The sequence below is a fragment of the Micropterus dolomieu genome, linkage group LG22 (assembly GCF_021292245.1).
Source record: "Micropterus dolomieu isolate WLL.071019.BEF.003 ecotype Adirondacks linkage group LG22, ASM2129224v1, whole genome shotgun sequence".
Classification (NCBI taxonomy): domain Eukaryota; kingdom Metazoa; phylum Chordata; class Actinopteri; order Centrarchiformes; family Centrarchidae; genus Micropterus; species Micropterus dolomieu.
The window spans coordinates 23737658-23760922 of NC_060171.1; the positions used below are offsets into that span (position 1 = coordinate 23737658).

The 23265-nt window shown below is 41.0% G+C and overlaps 1 protein-coding gene across 3 annotated transcripts; it reads right to left on the reverse strand.

Moving 5' to 3' along the window:
• si:ch211-236l14.4 (SITS-binding protein) lies at positions 1-22472 on the reverse strand. 3 transcript variants are annotated; one of them, XM_046038415.1, is made up of 12 exons: positions 22184-22472; positions 21441-22107; positions 19265-19436; positions 9608-9815; positions 9254-9404; positions 7022-7039; positions 6436-6633; positions 5752-6020; positions 5469-5605; positions 4657-4778; positions 2708-2887; positions 1-2529 (listed from the first exon to the last, which is right to left on the reverse strand). In XM_046038415.1, the coding sequence occupies exons 2-12, from the start codon at positions 21909-21911 to the stop codon at positions 2356-2358; spliced, it is 2100 nt and encodes a 699-aa protein (XP_045894371.1). In that variant the 5' UTR covers positions 21912-22107; positions 22184-22472; the 3' UTR covers positions 1-2355. The 3 variants fall into 3 exon arrangements, with proteins under 3 accessions (XP_045894371.1, XP_045894372.1, XP_045894373.1); XM_046038416.1 differs by having other exon boundaries at positions 21441-22472; XM_046038417.1 differs by lacking the exon at positions 7022-7039 and having other exon boundaries at positions 22184-22463.
• Positions 22473-23265: the final 793 nt, after the last annotated feature.

Consider the following 23265-nt stretch of genomic DNA (forward strand, 5'->3'; position numbering starts at 1 on the left):
TGAAGTAAGAAAATGTAAACTTTATTGCAACGTTATCATTCTAAGTTCTCTGATTTACAGAAGAGAAAAAACACTTGTAATGGCACAGTCATCGTAATATGTACATTGCTGATACTGCAATAATCCAGACACTCGTGTTGTCCAGATTTAAGAGTGGCATATTAAGGCACATGGTTCGCTCGGTCTGTAGAGGGAAGGAATAACACATTAAAGCTCTTCCCGCAAATTGTACGTGAACATACCACAGCATTCCATAAAGGCATTAGAACGGGAAAAGCTCTTCACACGAAGGGCTCGGTTGGGAAATCACAGTTTGTCCATTGTACATTCAGCTCTAGGAGAGATTAAGACGTTGATGTGTTCACAACATACTGCGTTGCACTAAGACATTTGGTGATGTGATAAGCTTCAGTAGACCTGAGTATTGGAGGTGATACAGTAAACTTGTTTAGATCAAAGTTACACAGTCAGTTTAGTGGTAAAGCATTCACTAAGTGATAAGGTTTCAGAGTCTGTATCATCACTGCTGGCCAGCTAAGATTGTCTTGTGAGGAACAAATTAATAAAAGAAAAGCACTGCCAGAGCATTCTCAACTAACTGTACATAGCAATGCATCATGGTGTAAAGGTATCCATGGGCTAGTTTAGAATATAATCACAAAGTACATATCATTTGCTTAAAGCATTTAGTCAGGGTTCAAACCAAATTTTTAAAATATCTTACATAAGTAACGCTACTGAAATAATGCAAGCGATTGAAGTGGATGTGATTAAAAGGACAGTCCAGACAGTAAGCTAACTGAAGGTATACATGAGGGCAGAAATGTAATCACTCATCAGGGTTTAAGAGGCCACTGCACCTCTGTGACTTTAAGTGTCAGGTAAACTTTCTCAGGTAAAACAATTTCTGATAAAAATCAAGAAGGCTGCGATAGAAATTTCTTATGAGAGCTTTGTTTGTATGTATTTCGGGGTCTGAAGTGCTCTTTTCCCGTGTCGTCCTATTAGAGGAGTACTTTGACATTTTGGGAAGCATGCTTATCCGCCTTCTTGCTGAGACTTGAGAAGATTAATACCACTCTTGTGTGTACACTAAATATATAAAGTCTATCGCCCAGAGACAGCTAGCTTAACATAAGAACTGGAAACTGGAGGAAGTCATTGCTTCTGGCCAAGAAAATAGTCCAACACGTAACCCTTTTTAAAACAATAGTTCATTTTTATGCAGATAAACCAATCAGATATAACCTTTTAGTGAGCTTTAGACGTGCTGGTGGTCAGATTTTGTTACGTTTGGGCCAGGCTAGCTGTTTCCCTGTATTTCCAGTCTTTACACTATGCTAAGCGAACCGGCAGTAGCTTCACATTCATATATCCATATATATCCCAACATGTCTAACCATCTATTAAAAATCTCCTTTCAACCTCTGTGGTGTCGTCAACAAGGCTTTCTGTAGAACTTAATTGTGCATTCATGAAAGCGCAGATCAACACAGCATCAGAAAGAGTTAGTAAAAAAATGAATGAGCAGCCCAATTAAAACCCTTACTTCAGCAGCTTAGCAAGACAGTAAAGGCTAAATTCAAACACAGCCAGGGTTACAACTTCAGAGGCTTGGCCTCATGTTCAGAGTGGTATGTTGATATATTAAGTTAAACTACTTTAAGAATAAGTGCTAAGGGGTGACAGATTGGCGTGTCTGATGACTCTGTAAAGCAGTGACAAACCATAACTTGAGATACATTCATAAAACATCAGCCTGTTGGCCTGATAAGTTCAAGTAAAAGCCTTTCCGATTAGTGAGCAAGGCTTTTTCTCTGAGCTAATTTCCTCCCAATAAGCATTTCCCCAAAAAAGCCCTTTCAAACTATTTCCTTTGTCCTTCTATATCTTCATTTGGTCTTCTTGAGAGATTCAGATTATTTTTAAGCAAACTAGGGGTTTGCTTTGTTCCTCCTTATCAAGAGAGCCAGCAGCAACTAAAAATTTAAAGACTGTAGAAATGCAGTATGTAAACACACAGATTTCTCCGGAACTTGTATATGAACAAAAAAAAAAAGAAAAAAGAAGGCATAACAGATCAAAAAGTCCGAAAACAAATCAGCCAAGAGGTAAAACCAAGTAACATTTTAAAAAAGGAAGAAAAAAACATTGTCACAAAGAAAAAACAACACACAAATCATTTTGAACTGTAAAGTGCAGGTATATAAAAAAAATCTTTCGACATATCATCTCAAGACAGGGCCTTGAGACAGGGTCAATGGTCTTTAGTGGAAAAGTGCAAGTTGAGAACAGCACAAGTATTTTTTTAAAAAGAATTTGATTAAAAAAAAGTAAAAGGATGAGTCATATGACTCAGCTTCTCCGTAAGAAAACAGCCACCTCCTCCAAGGGCACAGGGTAGTCCTGTAAGAACGTCCCCCCATCAAACACCTGAGCATTCTGGCTGTCCTGCCACTGGAAGCCTCCATTAGGTAAATAAATATCCCTCTGCACCGCTCCCTTCTCCACCACTGGTGCCACCAGGACCTGGAAACACACATACACATCAGTTTGGTAAAACAAATTCAGATGTCAGAGAGATAGTACACTTAATTAGCAAGACATCAAGTAACGGGGGGGGGGTTCATACACTATTGGATGCCAAGTACATTGGATGCTGACAGAGGGAACTCAATCCTTTCCCATCAGAACATCATTAAGTCACCTCATCTCCGATGAGGAACTGGTCATCGATGGTGAAGGTCATGGGGTCACTGGGACTGAGCCACCACATCGGCCGATAGATGGGGTTTCCCGTCATCTGCCACTCCTCTGCATACTTTTCTATCAGTGGGACCACATCCCTCTGGTGCTTTGCTATGTAGGTCCGAGTTAGGTTTAGCAGCTATGGAGAGAAGAACATAAACATAATGAGGATTACAAGTGTAATAGTCTATTTGTACTTTTGCATAATCCTGTATTTTCATAACCAGGACCTGATCTTGTCATTATAAAAGTTTGCTTATGAAGAAGTGTATTTAGAGTCATGGTCTGCCCCTTTCTTTCAGAACCACTTATGTCTTTTATTAATATCCAGTCAAATACATTTTCAAGAAATCTGGAGCAACTGAGAAACTGAAACCAACATAAAAAAAAGCAAGCTCCTTCCTGAACTGAATCATCTGCCACAAGGATTTAAGGACTAGAATAATATTGACAGTGAGGTCTGCAAAAGACATTTATGCCATCTCTGCGCACAGACATGCAGACAGAACTGACTCATTGTTGACTTTGTAGTTCAACACTGTCCAAGTCTTTCTCCTGTCTCCCTCTGGCCAAACTGTCTCCAGCATTCCTGGAAGGGTCACATCCTCTTCAGTGTCCCGTGACAAAAACAAAACTTGACCGCATCTATAAAAAATTTATTTTTATGAGTTGGGAAATGGGAACATTTGTAGGAATGAGCTTGAAGTCACAGCCTGGGTTTGAATGGATCTTTCTCTAATTGAGAAGCCAGGCATGTGTGTGGGTTTGAGGTTTTATTGCTATTTGATTCCAATGCAGTCGCTGCTGTGACCTGTCTATGACTGACTCAAGTATCACACGTTCTGGAAATAAAGGTGTGCCACATTTAAAGTACAGTAAAACAGAATAAAAAGACTTATTTATTATGTGTAACGCAGCAGCCTATTCTCCTCTAAAATCTTCCCAGTCTCACTTCATCCAAGTTTATAAATTGAAGGCCATGCAAGAGACCAAAATGGAAAACATTGCTGCTGTCAAATGTCTAGTTGTCCAAAAGGCCTATTTTTATCTTTGTCACGCAACACGAGTCACAACCAGTATATTTTGCTGCCTTGGTCCTCTCCTAGTGGAAAAAAAAAGCAGTTGATCACTCCCACTCTGTCACACTTGTCAGTTACTCATGGAAATCTTAATTGCCACAATAAAGTATTTTTCCAAGACTTGTCCTCAAATTCATTATCATTCCTGTTGAAGTGGCTCTCGAGAGTGAGAGTGAACCGTAAATCTAGAGGAGGGACTGTAATTCAGAACAGATGGACTCTAAACCACAGGTGATGTTGGTAGGGGGCCAAGCAATCGCTCCTATTGAGGGAAGAAGTGAAGAGCAGCGGAGTGGGAAAAATAGCCTTCACCATCTTGAGAAGCAGCAAGTGCTTGTCTGTTCAAGAACCTGAGCCTGGGTCCCGCATTGTCCAAAGTATCATTATCTGTCACCAGACTCTCTGAGATTGTAGGCTTTGTTTTCCTGCTGTGCACGGTGAACAGTACATTCCTGATTTCCAACGGAGATGGACAGGGTTTAGTCCTGCCTCTCCTTCGGGTGGGGGGATAATCTCCCACTCCCTTTAAGAACATTTAATTTGCAGCGTTCACACGTCACTTCACATGATCTCTCCACTCTAAATCTACACAAGTGAAACAAAATCTTGTTATCAAGCCTGGAAAAGAACGTGAACCTGCTAGGGTGTTGCTGTTGTAATTACATCTAATGTGGATGATGAAGATGTAATGACAGCCATCTCAGCCCAGGGCGGCAGGGTGGGCCAAAAAAAAGAGGAAAAAGTTGCTGGGTTAAGTGTGTCAGGGTGCGTGAGGTGCTCTGGCTAGTTTGTAATGTGATTTTTTTTACATCAAATTCTGTTTGCATACCCTGTCCTCTCCGAAGACCCAAGGTGGCGTGTGGAAGCTGATAACAGGGAGAAATGCTGTGATCTCCAGCCAACGGATGAACAACTCCTCGTCTGTGACCAGGTCTCCAGACAGAGTACCACCTGGAGGGAGAGAGAGATGGGCAGAGGCAGAGAAAGTTTTCTTCTTTTAGCTTTTTAAAAATTGGCAGATTCAAAATTGGGTGAGATCCTGGGTGGAGACGTGTGGGCAAAGTGAACTGTACAACCTCATAATGTGTACCCCTGCCTTGAGACGACTGAAATATTCTTGTGTTCAAATAATGAAATATTTGAATCATGTCACTTTGTTGTAAGGGCCTGGAAAAGAAGGCACAATGGACTACTTAATTAGTTTTTATTCTGATTTCTCCGTATTAAAATAAATATACAGTACATATTTTGTCATTGATTAATGAATGTGTAATCATTGTAAAAATGATTTAATTAGTTTATTTTTGGACTCTCTGAGGTATTGTAACATTCTGCATCTGGCTTATACACATACAAAATTAACAGTCCGAGTGTAATTCATCTATCCTGTCTGTAGTACTGACGGCTCTGTTTTCTCCACTTCAAAGTAAATACTTTTCTCACATAGACATCAGCTATTTAACTGGCTGTGATCTGCCATCACAGGAATTTGGAATATTATAGTGATACACTTTTTTTCTTTCTCCACTTTTCTGAGAAACAGTGAAGAATCTTTTTAAAATGTGATGTAACAGCAAAATATTAAGCACAGTAACAATACTGTTAGAGGTGAGAAAAGTGAGCCATAGGCTGTGGTATTACCTACTGCATCAGGAATGAGGAAGTTGTATCCCAGCAGAGTGTGGTGGAGCAGGGAGGGAATGATGCCCTTCAAGCCCATTGGGCTCCAGTCGGACAGCAAGGGGGTCATCCTCACAAAGAGAGGCTTGTGGCTCGATCTGAGACACAAAGAGCATCACAAAAAGCAGAAGCAGGCTTTAAAAAGACATGGGGACAGAAGGAGCAATCTCAAAATGTAAACTATCCCTCTTTACAAACAGTGGTAGTTGATAGAGCATACAAACAAGATGCTTGAGGGCATTACCGTGTCCCTGCTGTCACGATGGTGGAGTCTCCTATCCTTGTGGCCAGGTCGGCCAGCTGGCTGATGTACTTGTCTCCCCAGAGAGCCTGTGGTGACCGCAGGGCTTGCTCCTCAAACAGATTCCCTTCTCCTCCCTCCAGCATGACATACTCCATCCCCAAATGGACCTGCAGGGAACCCACTCTGTCCAGGAACCAGCTCACCGCTCCTGGGTTGGTGATATTCAGCTTTACACAGAACTTTCCTCGCCAGTGACTCATCACAGGGATCTGAGAGACAAAGTAACTGGATTTTCTATCAGAGTTTATTTTACACTATTGTCATTTTCTATTTTGGTCACAGTGCCTCTGCTGTTGCAATAATGTTTTTTTTTCTGGATTTATACAGTCTATGATTAGGCCATGTTCACATCACTGTACCCTACTGCTTTTTATCAAACTGTGATTGGACACAGGCAGATGGAAAGAGTTCACTCTGGAAAAACTTCTGTCTGTGTTCTTTTTATAAAGAGTAGAGTTTTCTTATAACTTGTGGAAAGTTCAGTGTTTTAGACATTGGAATATGTTTTCTGTGAATGGACCAATCACAATGTAGAGGAAGTGGCCTGAATGCAATCAAAGAAACCTTGCGTGGACTGTGAACACAGCTTAGCACTTTACAGGATCATGACAGTGCTCTACTCACCAGCTGTCCCTGGGGGTCTGAGGGAAGACTGAGCCAGTAGGCCTCGGTGCCATCCATGAGGGAGGTGTGGAACTGCGTGGTGCCCACGCCCAGGAAAGGGGACAGGGTGATGGAAATGTTAAGAAGTTTGACAAGTGGGAGGTCCCTGGTCAGTCTCTTGGACATCCCCCTTTTCCTACTGTTGAGGTAGTCGTGGTCCTGCAGACAGACAGAGAGATGCACTAACTGCATTCACAGAAATGTCAACACTTTGCATTAGTAAGTCAGCCTAATAACAGCTTCATCTAGCAATAACTGAAACAATAACTGCCTCCATTACATCCAAATAATTTACCTAACAGTATGATGCACTAATGTAACAATTCAAATCTTCATAAACCAGTGTGACAAATAGCTTCATAACTGACGCACTGATCTCTCTCCTGTGGGCACATTGCTTTGCAGACTAGTAGCTGTGAAAACATTACCTCTGTCAGAATCGTTTATCATATATCATAATCCCTTTGGAATTTACAGGGCAAAGTCAAACAGAGATTTCAGATTACATAACCGTGAAACAAAACCTTTTAAGAATACAAAGACTGACCCCAAGGAGGTGAACCTGCTGTGGGAAGAAAGGGTAGAAAGGTATTAGCACATATTTAATTTTTTAGAAAATTCAAAATAGGTCAAAATAGGCCAAAACATAGGCTAGCTTCTGGTCTTTTTTTTAAAACTAGGTTTGTGAAAAGCTGCATTATTTAGTGTCTCAGGAATAAGTTTAGAGACGTGGCAAATAATAACCCAAATTTACCTTCCAAAGTCCTTCCAAACTAATAAAGGCACTGGAAAAGAAAAGATGTAGTGTGACTGATAATTTATGAATACTTGTAAAAGTTTACCGTTGTTGCAAGTCACACTTCTGTTAGAGAGTTCCACGTCACAGACAACGTCAAGTTCCTTAAGTTTCCATGCAGCACTGTACGCTTGGCTGGGTCTTTATGGCACTTATGGAGGGGGACTGGGAGGTGTAGAGCCAACAAAACGGGTGTTTAATATCTTTGATGTACCAGAAAAAAAAACATTCTGATTGTGGGGGAAGGAAACTCTTGTTCACTAAATGGCATCCATGAACTCAAATGTTATTCCTCCCATTTTCTCCCTCTCGTTTTACGCCTTCTGAAATAGAGCTAGTTCTGGGAACGTACTGTAAGCATTGTGTCTGTATAATGAGATGCCTCTCTGCTGGATAGAAACTCCTCTGCCTCCTCTTCTGTTGCACGGTCTGGGTCAGATCACAGCATCATGCTGGGTCAGGAACACCTACTCAAGTTAGTCTTGGCTGAAATCCCTTCTAATCTCAACACATCCAATTCTTCACCATCCCACAGTTACCACATTCAGAGCAACCTGAAATCAGTTGAGAGAGTCTCTGTTTGTCTTCTCTCAACCATTTGTATTGTAATGGAATATCACCTGGTATTGACTTAAATTCACTTGACTGAACTCCTGCTGGTCTTGTTTCCAGGCAGTTCCCAACAACATTCAAGGGAAGTAACTGGATAAATGTGAAACAATAATAAACATCGGCTTGCAAAGACTAGAAGAAAATCACCTGCCATTTTTGTATTAAAAACAAAAACACACCAGATATGCAAAGCAAGTTTAGAACACCTGAAACATATTAGGTGAGCGTGATATATCACATTTACAAGCTTTGAGATATCATTCAAAAAGTGCCCTGCGGGTAGAGTGGTCTGCCCTCAGGGAAACAAAGTTTTCAATATGAAGGTAAAGCCGTAAACCATCTTTTTTTCTACGCTGTGACATTTCAGTGAACCTGTCCTCCCTCCTTCACTCCCCGACTTGTCTCCAGCACTCTGGAAATCTACTTAAGAAAACTCTTTTATCTCTATCCCTGACCACCTTTAAGTCTCTGACCAGTGAACCCTCACCAGCTTCACAGCCCAGATGGTTGAAGAGGAGGATTACAAGTCTGCAGCTACATGTCACAAGAATTATGTGAATGCGGAGAGGATGAATAAAAGAACGATTAAGGACATACTAAAAGAGATGTGTATGGAAGTTAGCTACTGCACTGTATACTATGTAGTTTATCCTGTATGCTAATGAGGTTCCATGGGTAGGACAGAGAGTTAAACACTGATACCTTTACAGATACAAACCTTATTCAAGGAACAGCTTCTCTGGAGGTACAAATGTCTCACAGATTGAGTTCAATTTACATGAACAGAGCCAAGGAAACACTGTTCTTCAAAGTGTCACATAATTGACAAATCTGAATGGAGAAGAAAAATAAAGAGTGTGAAAGGCCCAATGAAGTGATATTTTACTTTCTGAATTTGTGTGTTTCCGGTTGGTCATTAGGCGTAACCCAAAGAGGGAAGATTGAACCAACATCTGTCTGTTAGCAGTTTTTTTTTATTTTTGTCAAATGTGTGGTGTTTTTAGGTGGATTCTCTATCACATTTTTGCCCTTTGATTCAGTAGTTTACATTTAAAGAAGCACTGATATATAGGAAAAAAATGGTGAGATGCTATATAGCTACAACCTTTGAGATGAAAGTATTTTTTTTCACATAGTCGGAAGAACATTAAGCTTGAGGTTATTAGCTACATCACTTCACTCACATCTTCCCTTGCTTCCAATCTAACATAAAACTATGACTCTCTGGCTCGGTCACTTTGAGGTTTAACTCCAAGTGAGATTTTTCTTTAGTGCCTCCAGTGCAGGTCTGCCTTCGCAAAATCCTGCAAAAATTTTTGAGGCTGGGGGTAAAAGACAGAACAGCGCAGTATGGCGGTGAGGCGCATGTACCGTGTCAGAGAGGAGGGTGGTGGAATGTTCATTGAGACTGATGACTCCCTCCCCCAGCTGGTGTCTCCTCAGACGATTGGAGAAGGTCCTCAGCTCCCTCTCCACCTTCGGCCCTGAATCCACGTTGGTGAGCAGCTTCCAGAATGGCAGCCTATAGGACACGCAGAGCGATCATACAGAACCTGCTGCTCTGAGGGACATGGGTGGATATTTATGACTCCCTAAACCCCCACAAAGTTTCAGTCAGTGCTCACTAGACCCAACAGATGCACTACTGTTTAACTTGGCATTATGATAAGTAAACGAGGCAAGGAAATCCTCATCTCCACTAATCTTAATCTAAACTGAACTAACCACAGTGCTTTCATGTTGGGCAGCTCCCTGCTCTGCTGGGAGAGTTGCTGCACTGCTTCCTGGTGAGCAGCTTTCATGTCGTAGGCCACACACACAGTGTACTGCAGAGGGAGACGCTCCATACTGGGCAATGACTGCAGGCAGAACTGCTGTCTACTGTCCACCCCCAGCTGCAGGGGAATATCTGGAGATACAAGCACAGCAACACCTGTGTGGTAGGAAGCAGACGGTATGGGATGTTAGTTCCCCATATCATACTTGTCAGAAATTCAGAACTGTTACTTCAAAGAATTAATCATAACAATAAAAATAGTCTTTGCTTCAAACATGTATAAGGTGGGCCTTGACGCAAAGCAATAAAAGGTAGTGTAGGTCCGTTGCGGATTCATCTTTTATGACATGAGTGAATGACATATATGAGTGTTACTGAGACCAGGATGATGGATGGAGTGTTGTGGGAGGTAGAGTGTGGGCTGTGTCAGCTGATATCCCTCCACTCAGATGTGAGAAAAACACCACCTAGAATGAGATATGGCAGTATGCAGTTAGATGAGTTTACCCCTGGCACTGCTGGCAACTTCTAAGTAGGTAAGTTACACTACACAACGATAGAAGAAGGGTTAGGTAACCGGTATATATATTGAAAGTCACATTGGTCTTGGATATGAACGTATGCTTTCATTTGTTTTTTTCTTCAGAACATAAAAAAACCCATGAACTTCATCCTTACATCTCCGAGTCTCTCTCTGTGACAAAACCAGCATGGAAGACGAACTTAGAACACCTGTGATTAAATGAGACAACTCTAGCCTTCTAAAAATCTCTACTGTACGTATATATGACCTTCCAGAGGCTGCGTGAAATGATGAGATTATGCGAAGCGGATAATTGTGTCCACAGATGTAGCTGCCCTGCAAGGAATGCCTCGTCCCTCTCAAGTTACCCCTATCCCCTATCCTCACCACTTCTCACCCGTCCGGATTCCCACCTTCTCCCTCCCAGCCTTAACTACCTTCTACTCTGCTCTGCTGTGGATCTGTCCCATCTCAGGTCAGCAGAACCCAGCCCATATAGACCAGAGCCTTCAACCCAGACTCACTGTCGCTCCAGTTTTTGCACAATCTGCTCAAAGTAGCCAAACTGGGATTTGGGATTTGGAGCTGATCAATGAACAGATTAGGGTGCAAGACCTGTTTCCAAAGCAAGGCAGACAGTCTGAGAACCCAGGCTAAGAGCTTGGCTCACTTCTGCCACCCTCTCTAGTTTCAATGGGCTTACTGTTCTCATGCAGGCAGGGACCAGGAGCAGGCAGGAAACTCATGTAACGGTTTATAATCAGATTAATAGTTTCAGAGATCAGTATTCAAGTACTGCATAAAGCCTGGTGAAGATCCTTCAACCTCAGGGTAATTCTCACGTGTTCGCAATGGATAATGTCAAAGAGATACTCGTAGCTCCTCAGCTGCCTCTCACAAGGTATAAGGTCACCACCCGACTGCCTGTTAAAGACTCATAATGGCAGATAAATGCAGGTTTTTGCTAGAAAAGCTGTTATATATTTAAATCGCAAGGGATAAAAGGGCATCAATTCATTTTTAATAAAGCAAAGATGCCATGAAACTGTGCATTTCAATACTGTACATATAAAGTGGAGTAGAAAGTGGGACAGAGGAGAAAATGTTATAGCTTTATGGAAGGATGGAGGTGGAATGCAGGCAGTGGAAATAGAGGCGACCAGAGTACACCAGACACCAAGCAGCCTTGTAGAATGATGTGCAGATACAGCAGGCTGCAAACAGTGTGTTTTACCAAAGTGCACACGGGGTGGAAAGTGGAGTTTAAGTTTGCAAGCATGCCTTCTTGAGTCATATTTAATGTTTAAAAGAAATGACACTGCAGGGCCTCAAGGAAATGACAAAACAGCTGCACCTTGAGTTTCCATCTTTGACTAAACATGCAGATTTGAACTAGATATTTAAATATGCTAAATCCTGTCTTATGTGTTTATACATACTCAAAGCACTTTGCATGTATGTATGCATTTTTAGTATGGGGGATGTACTGATGGAAAATGAACTTCTAACCCTGCTTACGCAAGTGCGTCACTCTGTACGACACAGACACATATCTTTGACTGAATAAGAGTACCTCTAGATGCATATACCAGACGGGAGCAAGGAATCAATAAGTGTTATTTAAAGAAAGTGAAGCAGGTTTGAGGCCTTGAGTTACAGCCAAGGTGGGGTGCCCAGGAGTTAAAGGGGGACCCTATTTTTAGAACAGTTCCTTAAACATGCCAAGCTTCCCCTGAAATATTTTCCACTAGCTCTCAAAAGCAAAATTATATGCCTGACCGACTGTATCCGCTCAACTTCAAAGCAGCAGACAGAAATAAGTAGAAAGGTATAAATAAGTTTATTGGGCAGATTTGAACGATTTGACACGCACATGCCTCAATTTTACAGCTGTTGAGTGAACATACCAATCATGCAACCTTGGGTTGCCTCTTTACATACGTGAATATATATGTGTTCTCACACACATCCACACACACTTCCTTTAATGGGAAACCGTGGACTTCCAAGAAAAACAGAGCAGGACTTTTAGGGCCATAAAGGCTCTGCACTGCCTCTCGCTCGGTATGAGCTAAACGTCTAGAGGTGGTAGCAGAGGTGACCCCATGCACCTTCTGATGGGTCAGGGAGTTTTTAATGTGACCTCTAGGCCCTATGGGAATGGCTGGCCTGGAGGAAAAACGCTGCCGCCTGACTCCCTGCTGCTGTGGACCAGATGGGCTGCACTCTTTTACCTGTCATATTTATACTATACTATTTATGACACTTGTGCACACTAGACTGGGGTTATAGAAGGTGCATTCAAACGCTAAATATGTATGTGTGCGTGTGCTTGCAAGTGTGTGTTTTCTGGCATGCTTTTCCTTAACAATGGAAACTTAGTTTCTGTGCCCAACCTCAAGAAAGTTGTGATGGCCACAAAACTGGGAGCTTGCCATGGTAGTAAATTTCCAATTCGACTTATTGAAAAAATAATGAAACACTAAAGAGACTTTGTTTGCTCTAGTCCTACCATCTATTAGTGTGAGACACTGTGTTCTGTACAAATTACCCAAGTAAAATTTTTCATTCTGTTTAACAATAGATCACACAAGTAATATAAATAATGCAATTTAAAATGATTTTCTTTTCCTTTTCTTTTACTTCAGTCGCGCACTGCTAAAGTAGTTCAGTGCTAATGTTCTCATACAACCTAAATGATAGATTTTGGCTTATTTCAGGTAAACAAATGCTTGCAGTACAAGGTAGCTCAGTATTAAGTAACTGACACCACTGACTGATTTCGTGTTGTGTTGTTGTATGTTTTGTATTACATCAGTGGACAAAAGCACTCAATCAATCCATCAATCAATCAATCCTCCATTTAAAAAGTCTCTCTCTACTGTGTCTTGCTTGTTGTCCTTGATGGAAACTATTAGGTAGGAGGTCGATAGCGGAAAGTTTTGTGGGATGATTTTCATACAGTAGCCACTCATACAGGAGATGACAGCTTGTTTGTAACAACGCTTCAGTTGGCTAAGTGAGTCATTGTTAAAGTGTTTCACCTCTTACTTGACGGGAGAGTCGAGGTTTCAGGGCAGCTGCCCAGGGACCTCCTGGTGACCTATTGAGTAACACACGGATGTGTTTTGGGACAGCTTGTCTCCCGTGCCCGCCTCCACATTTCGAGCATTTATCTCTATATGCGTATGACTCAGATGTTTTTTACTCAAGATTGTTGAGTAACATTCACATTTTGACTATTTTTCTGTCTGTGGTTCTGTCTTGCTTCCTTTGCTATTGCTCACCATTAAGTACCATAACGGAAATACATTTTTTTATTTCTATTATATCAAAAAAGCTGATTAAGTATCATTATCTGAAAGAAAAAAAATCATCCATGGCGGTTAAATAACTTGTATCCCTATTTGTCTGCTGTGCTTGGCTGGTTCCCTCCGAGAGACCAAAAAACAAATGAGCAGGAACAGTAAAGTATCATTTCTTTGGATCCCACATGGAAATATTGAGTCAGAGGCAGAAAGAAAGGAAAAGGAGCGGGAGATAGTGAGAAACCATTATACTAAAATGAACATCAGAGAGATCAGAAACAAAGACAGAGACAGAGACAGAGACAGAGAGAGAGAGAGAGAGAGAGATAATGGGTATCCACATTTGGACATGTACAGTATATGTGGTGTGTAGGGGACAGTCTAATAGGGGAGTTGTTGTGAAGTCATATGAGTCCTGCAGAAATGAAATCTGATTCGAATCTCCAATGCTTACTTTGTAAAAGTTAGCATGGGGGGAAAGGCAGATATGAAGACAGTAGATAAATTACTTTTATGGGATTCCGACTGAGCGCAAGAGAGCTATGTGATGTCAAAGTTGGAGCTATCACACTCACTCATTACAACGACCTGCTGTGAAAACAAATAGGATCTCTCCAAGCCCTTATTTGTAATGATGAGTGGGGGAAACTTTGATGAGAGCCAAGCTATGTGTCTGATATATCTGCAGGTGGACTTCGAAATTATGAGGCCCTCTGAGGATGAATAATGCTCATATTAAATGACTAAGAGAATTTTTCATGCTCTTATATTTTAACCTCCCATATTGTTTTATATTTGGGTGATAAAAAGCAAAAAAAGGGGGAAATAAGCTGCACTTTGCGTGTTAAAATTCCAAATAGGATGATACAGAATCTAATATAAGCAAATGAATACAATCATATCAGTGTGTGGATAATTAACATGCATACATGGATAGATTTTTTTTTTTGTATTGTACTCAATTTGTTTTTTACTTATTTTACTTACGCATTAGAATAGCTGATTTCAAATAAACATTTTAACTATTTAGTTATTTATAATGCCTGCATTGAAAAAGCCATGTGTCTCTTTCCTTTTTTATTCAGTAATGGCAGCAATGTTCTGATTCGCCTACTGACAATTTGCTATTATGATCTTTCCACATAATAATGACAAAGGTGTGACACACAAAGGTGTGGCATGACTATAATCTCTGAAATATAGGTGACCATCATTTAGCTAAAGTAGGTTTTGAAATGTGAAATTGCCATCATTTTTACAGATTCATTCAAAACACTGACAGCTGTGCTACAAAAATATTCTGCCTGAACAGAGCTGTGTTCATGCAGGCTATAGCAGAGGGATTTTTAGCAAGATACTATAAAATAGCTATAAGCCAGAACAAGGCTTAAACTGACACTGTAAAGATGTTGTTGTATATATAATATACTAATGAACAATAAAGTTCAAGTGACTTTAAATAACAAATAGATCCACATATAGATTAAATGGTTTAAATTTCATTTATAATCAATTTTATTTGATGCAGGACTATTTCATTTTAAATACTGACCCTAAAGGGATACTGTAGAGCAGAAATGATCAGCATCTATGTATTAACAGAATTAACGGTGCATTTTCAGTTCGAGTCCCTGTCCATTGCTATGGTGGTAAGTCCCTCCAGTATTGTATCGAGCCAACAGGCAGCACCTGATTACTGTCATGTGATTTGACATTGTGTAGCAATTATTTTCTAAAGTATAAGTATCTGCACAGTTTATCAAAGAATATTTTTGCTAACATTTGCTCACTAAAACCCCATTTAAATCATATCCTTAAGACCTCCAGTTAATAAAATGTAGGAATAAGCCCTTAAAGCTTTAGGACAGCTTCTCCCTGAGAGTCCCTTCTTATGTTTTAATGCAGGATGTGGCTTCAGTGATATCTAATCTGTTCTTAGTAGCCCAGTTGTTTTTGTATGGATAAAGACAGGTGGGGCTCTGACAAGTTCCTCCAGTTGGCAACACTCTCAAATGTCACTTTATAGCACAGTGGCATATATCTTCTCTCCTGTCTCTCTGCTTTACGTTTCGACTTCCTCTTTACTTTGCAATTTTTTGTTCTCTTTTCTCAATTCTCTATAATATCAGCCATTACTGCACAGCATGTAGCCATTCTGTTGCTCTGACGCTCTATGCTTCAGTCTGTCCGTTTTGCTATGACCGTCCCCAGGGGTCCTCTTAGGTTAGTAACATCCGTCACAGCTCCTTATTCCCTACCTCATTTATAATGTGCTCCTATGACTAACTAGAGTCAGTGAAGACAGGTCCCATGCACACACGTCTTGCATGTACAACAAAAATATCACTAACGGCTAGTGGTGCGATGCCTAATATTAAGCTACAACTGCAGTATATTTGTTTTGTTGAGAGCAGAATCAGGGGAAAAGGCATCATACTTTAACAGATTATTTGTTAGTCCATTATTATAGAAATAATTCACCAACAGGACACATGTGGTGACTCGTAGAACCACTGGAGTTCTGCCTTCCACAAAGCTGTTTTTAGGAAAACAAACATACTGCAGTTCTTTTTTAACCTGACTGAAACTCAGTGGAAGAGAGGCACGCCTGCTTTCTCGCATGAACTCATAACTCATTAGAGTAAAACTGTGAGATCAGTGGGAGCGTCATACAACATTTTTGCACCCTATCGGTGCAAAGCACAGACAAGTGCATTGTGTGCAATTAAAATGATTAAAAACAATGTTTACATTAGTAAGTACATTAAAATTGGGTTTGTTAGAGACCACTATCAAACATGGTCAATCCAGTCAAGCTGTGTTTTTTGTGCCATTTTACTTGGAAACACAATAAATGCAAAATATGGTCAGAAATGACATTGAGTGTACATAAAGGATTCATTTTTTATGTTGTTTTATATGTTTATTTTACGTGCTGTAAGAGATTTTTAGGTCTGCATTTAATTAGTTTTGGTCAGTTAAAGTCCAAAAATAATAGTGTTTCACTGCCAAAACTAGGAACAAATCAATAATCTGATTAAGCCTTCACATGGTTGCATAAACTCACAGTTCCCCATAACGATCCTGTTTACTATCCACACATAACTGTGGATTTTTTCTCTCTCCATAAAAGCTTCTCTAATTGTTTCCTGTCCCACCACTATTAACCACAACAACAACACAGTTATGACTGTACCGCATCATGCTGTTCATCGCAGCCGCAGTCATCTATTGCAATTTAAAATGTAACGCTTCAGATTCTGCTTTTGTCAGAGCTGTTGGAAAGAAGAAGACGGCAAATGCAGCTGCAGCAGTCGGATATTGTGATGTTTTCAGATGAAATAATGGTGGCCCTGAGGCTGTTTGGTTGTGTAGAGAGGAGAGATTTCATTGTGTTTCAGCTTTCCACAGAAGTCAATGTCCACTGCCTCTTCAAGCTATCACTGTTTGGAAGTTTAGCATAATAATGAGCCATAACAAACCAGTCTGATGTGCATGAGAGCACAGACGCTTGCACGGTTATTTTGCAGGAGCGTGGGGCTGCTTATACAGGATCAATGATCTATTCAAGGTAACCAGTGCAGTGTGCATTCCACAAAAAAAGAGACTGCAAATAGAACATATACCTGCCCCTGAAATGAGGGGACGAATCACGGTCCTCATCCAGGATGCACACTGCTGTGGATGCAAGTAATAACCAGACAGTTGGTTATTAGTCTGCCATACTGGCATTTTACTGCCATAATGAATCCATACTTACATACATAATTAAATTTTTTAACTGTATTCTTGTTCTATATCCACTGGTAAAAATGAAATGAAAACAGACAAGAAGCTAGTTTCATACAATGTATGAAAACTGTTTGTCTGAGTATGAAAGGTGTGTATAGAAAAACGTAACACCAAAACAGCAGTGCATCGTTGGATTGTCTGACATTTAATTTTTGTGCCTATCCTCCCCCTGGGGCTCACTGCAGTTCAAATAAAAACATATTGCTACCTGCAACATAGGACCCTACAAGTCTGATGGTTAAGCCCCTTGTTAATGTATAGTACAAACTGAAGCACGTGCGAATAATATAAATGAGGCAAACGCAAGATTATTAGTTTCAGGTTGTGCTCAGTTACAGAGCAGGAGAGTAACAAAAGGATGTGACCCGTCCACGATGAGAGTTTCATGTTAACTGATTGTTACCTACTTGTTGTTAGGTCTCCTTCATTTTTAACTCACAAGCTTGAAGAGTGAGACCAAGATCTGCCCTGTCCAGCTTCATCAACATCACTTATCAGTAATAATTTTAGCTGATCCTAAACAGGAAAGCAGCTGAGTACACATTTCTATACGTCCTGAAAGATTTACTGCAACTTGTTTTGTGAAAAATTATTCTCTCTGAGGCAAATGCGCATGTTAAGTGAGTAAAACAAAAACATCCTTGAACTTTAAAGCAAGATATCGTGTTAAATATACCTTTAATGCTGCAATAAGCATCGTTGTCATCGCTGAGCATCAGTTTGCTATGTTTGGGGCTATGTACAGTATGTGTCTGTGAGTGGTTGCTTGGCAATGTTCAAACAGTTGTTCTCATTGGGATCTCATCTCATCTGTGCGTTTTTTCACTCTGTACAAAGCTAAACTGAGAAACAAAGGGTTACGGGGTCCTGATAATTACCACCGTACCCTCACAAGGTGGAAAAGGGATTTAAGTCATGTGACTCTCTTGTTATGCCTGCCACTGTGTTACATAACTTCCCAAAATGTGTATGGGTGTGTGTGCATTTGTATCTGTCAGTATGTGCATGAATGTGTTTGAAACTACTGCTAACAATCAGTGAGGCCGTAATAGATTATTGTTTGTATCGTGTCATTGGCTGATGTCACGTCCTTTGGCCTGATGTAGATGCCGCTCAATGAGGTTTTTCAATGTCTTGCGTTTCTGCTTGTGATGTTGCCAGTGTGACTGTAAAACTAATATTTTATCGAAAAATATTTTAAGGATAAAAATGTGTTAGTGTGAGCAGCAACTCAGTAAACAAACTCCACACAAAGACAACTTGAGAGCAAAGTCCCAGAGGTTAATGCTGTACCCACTACCACACAAACACACACACACGTTCCTCATCAGTCACATTAACCATTCACATCCGCCAGTGGTCCCTGCCTCCCCCCTTTGCCCCCTAAGATAAAATTTAACACCCCCAAAATAACCTGGTGAGTTATAAGAGTCAGCAGGGCCCTCATCCAGCCTGCCCTTTTAATAGAAACAAAAGGCAATTACCCCAGTATCCCTAAGAGTTAATTTAAGATGCTAAAGGTGTTTTGCTTCCCTTTGTAGTCTAATCTCTAAATTAATAAACTGAGATGCCATAGACAGTGTTGTGTTACACTCTATTTGTAGGACAGCCCTCCTGTCCAGTCAGTGGTCTGTGTTTTGGGGACACTGGTTCTGGAGGTGGTCGGACCATTCTTCTCAGCTCAAACACAACCCGTGGTTGAGGGGGTGGGGTTAAGAAAACACAACAACATCCACAGGGCTTCCCTCATGGGGATTCATGACACACATTGTATCGTTGTAAACGGCTGATGAAGGGTCAGATAACCCTGCACAAAAGGCAGGTGTGGAAAAACATCATTTTAATGATGATGGTATTCTTTATTGTAACAGACCTATAGGTGTGAAGAAAAAATCATGACTTCACTTTTGCTGATGAGATAGTCTCCACTAACAGTAAAGCTCAGTTCACATAAATGATTAATTCCAACAAAGACCACTCACCTGATGAGCCCAGGAAGTAGCGTTCCAGGGCAGAGCCAAAGCCAGAGGGATTGTCCTTAAGATCACTCACCACGAAGGGCTGCGTGGTGGCGTTTTGATTGTTGATCGGCCAGGTCTGACCCCGAACACTGGCTCCGCCGTACCATGACACATTGGTCATGGAGAAGCAGTCCTGAAAGGATGAACATGCACATGCAACCACACACAAAAACAAACTGTGTGAGAGACAAAGACACATACAGAAAGACGTAGCCGAAGGTTAACATTAAAGGATAACTTCGGTGTTTTTTGTTTTTTTTTAAACCTGAGCCCTATTTTCATATATTTTGGTGTCGAAATGACTGTAGGTGCACAAAGTTTTGGAATCCGTGCATTAGATGGCTTCAGAACACAACAAACACTTCTCTCCAACGTCATCTTCCTGCAACAACTTGCCTCTCACGAGTTTTCAGAGCGATAATTGTCCTTGAGCAAAACGCCTGTTTCTTGTTAAAACAATAGGTGTCACCGGGAGTCACCCGTGGGGATCCTTTACATGATGTTGTTGATACCCGGTGTAACAGCGAGAGCCTCACTCAAAAAGTGCTTATTTTCGTGGACGTAATTTTTAAGGGCGCAATTGCACCGAAGGAATATGCTGCAGCCGCTGCAGTGTGGCTGAAGCCATCTACTGCAGGAATTCCAAAAAATGTTGAACCTATCAGTCATTTCAACACCAAAATATGTGAAAATAGGGCCGAGATTTAAAAATACCAAAATCACCCTTTAATGAAGACAGTGTGAAGACTGAAACAGCAGCTAAACATATAAAAATTGATGCTGACTGGAAAAGGAATAGGTCTAATATAATATATAAATAAAATTCAGTGGTATGGTTAGGGTTTTTTTTATTTGGAACCCTCAAACACACATCTAAAACACCACACACATTTAGTGAGTAATTCAAAAAGTTTATAGAAGCATGAGAATGCTTAAGGCAGACTTAAAAGTAAACGATGAATGTAAATTTCAGTTATGAGTAGGTATAAGGTGAATTTGACTTTAATTAGTATGGATGATTCTTTGACATTCAGCGCAAGTTACTATTACTTCAGTGCAGAAATGCAGAACACAAGAAGGTATGTGATGGCTGGTACATGAGACTGTCAGAAAGCATCGCACGCAGGAGGGATTGAATGGCCTAAGTGTTTTAAGAGAAAGCTTGTCCTTCCTCAAAGCGTCTTTACACGTGGGGGTGGGGAAATGCGCAAACGGGGAGCTCATTTATGTCATGTTAGCAAATCTGGCCTGTGTTAAGGGGGTTCAAAACAGGTGCCAAGTGGTCACCTGAGAGGCACCGGGCAGGATTTTGGAAATTAGAAAAATGAAGGCGACTTTAGTTTGGAAAGATTTTCTGTGTGCAGGCGCGCCACATGACGGGGAGTTATGGCGAGGAATTTTCCAGTGGGGACAGATTAACCTACCCAAACATCCCCATAGTTAAATGCCTTTGATAATTAAGCTGGGGGGGGGAGTACAGTAGGTACTGTGCATGTACAAAAAGCCTAACAACTGTGACGAAGCAGATTTAACACGAAATGTATTCTGCTCAGTAGAGTTAAATTGAGGGCATTAAAAAAAGAGAAAAGATGAGGGAATCACGCAAACTAATTTTTTGGGGTCTGTAAGATCCAGTCAGTTTGCATTTAATTACGTTTCAAAACAACAAATCCGACCAGAGATAAACCATCAAAATTACATTAAAATCACACCTCAATTGCTGTATTCTTAATGAGACAACTTTTCTATGACATTAAATTATTCACATTGCACACTGCAAAAACGCCTGTTACTTATTTAATTTCCATTTGAAGTTTCCACTTGTTTTTTAATGCAGTCATGTGATTTGACAATTTCATATAAGGTGGTGGTTCAGATTTAGGTAGAAGATCACCCATGTAAAACAAACACATCATCAACAAAGCGTCTTGTAACTGATTTGTGTGAGAAAAACGCTTGGGAATTTGACCAGGGGTCTTCGTTGTGTTTTACATTGTACACAAGTATCACAGCAGCCACGGCGCAATCACATGCCAATTAACAATTGCTTTTTGCGCATCGCATTTTGTCTAAAATTTTCACAAGAGCCTGACTGTGTTTAGTGCGACATTTGAGTGCACACACAGAGAAACCTTACCTTCAGCTCCACATGACAGTGCACCGGCGCCCAAGTCATGCTGTAACACTCCGTCTCCGTCTCCTCATTCACCTCCAGCGAGATCTTCACCTCGGCCACCGAGTCCCACGTATAGCAGAACTCTGTTTTATTCAGCCAGCACAGGTTCCTCACGAAGGGAACCTCGATGTCGGGGTTCCCCACGTTCCCGACGTCTATCTCCACATAGGTCTTGTCCTCCGTCAGGGTCTGTATGACCAGCGATTGGGTTCTTCTCTCCCAGATCAGTCCGCTAAAAGTCCCCTTGAGGATCCAGTTCTTGTTGGGCTGGTCCACCACTTGCCAGTATATGATCCCGATGGTCATGACAAAGAAGACGGCCACCCCGAGACAGGCAATAGCTCCTTTCCAGGTCTCGTTCATCTCCTTCAATCCCGTGTCCCATGTTACTTCTGGGATGGGGCTAGGGTTCCTATTTCGAGCGTGGGGCATTGTTGTTGTTTTTTTCAGATCAGCAAAGAATCAAATGCAAAAAATGCTGCAGAACTCTCTGTGCGTCAAAAATCCCTGTTGCTTCATCATGTCATGGTGTTTTCAGTGAGGCTAAAGGGTAAACCAGCCTACTCTTTATCTTTACACTGTTTACACTGTTGGGTTTTTTTTGCGCAATTGTGCCAGCAACAGAGACCTGTCATGTGAAGAAAGCTGTGAGAAAAAAAATCCCAGCGAGGAAATGAAACAGTATGAATGAATAATTGACTTACCACATACTGCTGCTGCTTTAAAAGAGTTGGATTTGTAAATTGCATTGGCTGCAGTGAGCTCGTGAGCAGCCCCGGGTTTGGCAGCAATGCCTACGAATAGCTCCTAAGACGCAGTCTTGCTTGCCCTGCACTTTCTGACGTAACGCCGGGTTGTTTCTTCATGGGAAAGGTGGAGAGAGGGAAATAGGGGATCAGGAGGGTTTGGCTGAGTCTTGGATCTGCATACCGGGGCGAGGAGGCCACGGACAGACTGGAAGGGAGGAACCCCCACACGTGCTCGCAAACTCTCCATGCGCCCTCCATGCGTAAAGACTGTGGAGACTTGTCATCTAGTGGTTTGGTAGACGGTCAATTGGGCATGGCAAAGTCGGGGCACTTTGATCTTGTCGTGTTTAGCCTTTTAATGGAGAGCAAAGTGTGGTATCTGAAATTGATTTCGAAACCACAATTGCAACGATCTAAGCAGTGGAAAATTTAAAAGCAGTGAACACTGTTTTCTGCGTTTCCGTTGAGTTAAATGGCTACATCTATTAGACTTAATTAAACTGACCCAGAGATTAAGAATACATTTTCAGCGATTTATAATTATTCCACTTATCCCGGGAATTAGATGAAAGGAGTTGGTGTTTGGAGATTTGGTCTGGATCCAGGGATTTATTAGTATATACAGGTTAATCTGGTTTTGGACAGTTTGTACTGACAGTATTGCTTAGTTTACAAAGTGACATTAAACCTCTCCAGCTCCAGGTTCAGTACTCTGTGCTATAACTCTTCATAGATTACTTTTACTCCATTACACCCTTACATTTACAATACCTACCTTGCCATCTCATTCCAGGTTCTTGAGAATACTTCTTTAGGATACTAGCAAAAGAAGCACACCATCCAATTTCTTGAACCTTCCTTATCACATGCTGTTAGACACTGAAAAAAAGACTAATAGATCAAACAAAGGAACCAAAACACATAACCTAATAGTCAATCCATTCCAAAAAATATTTGCTCATGAGGTCTGATCCTGTTTTCTCTAAATAAACTGAAAATCAGTCACCAAGATGAGAAGAGCTCAATTCTTTGAAATC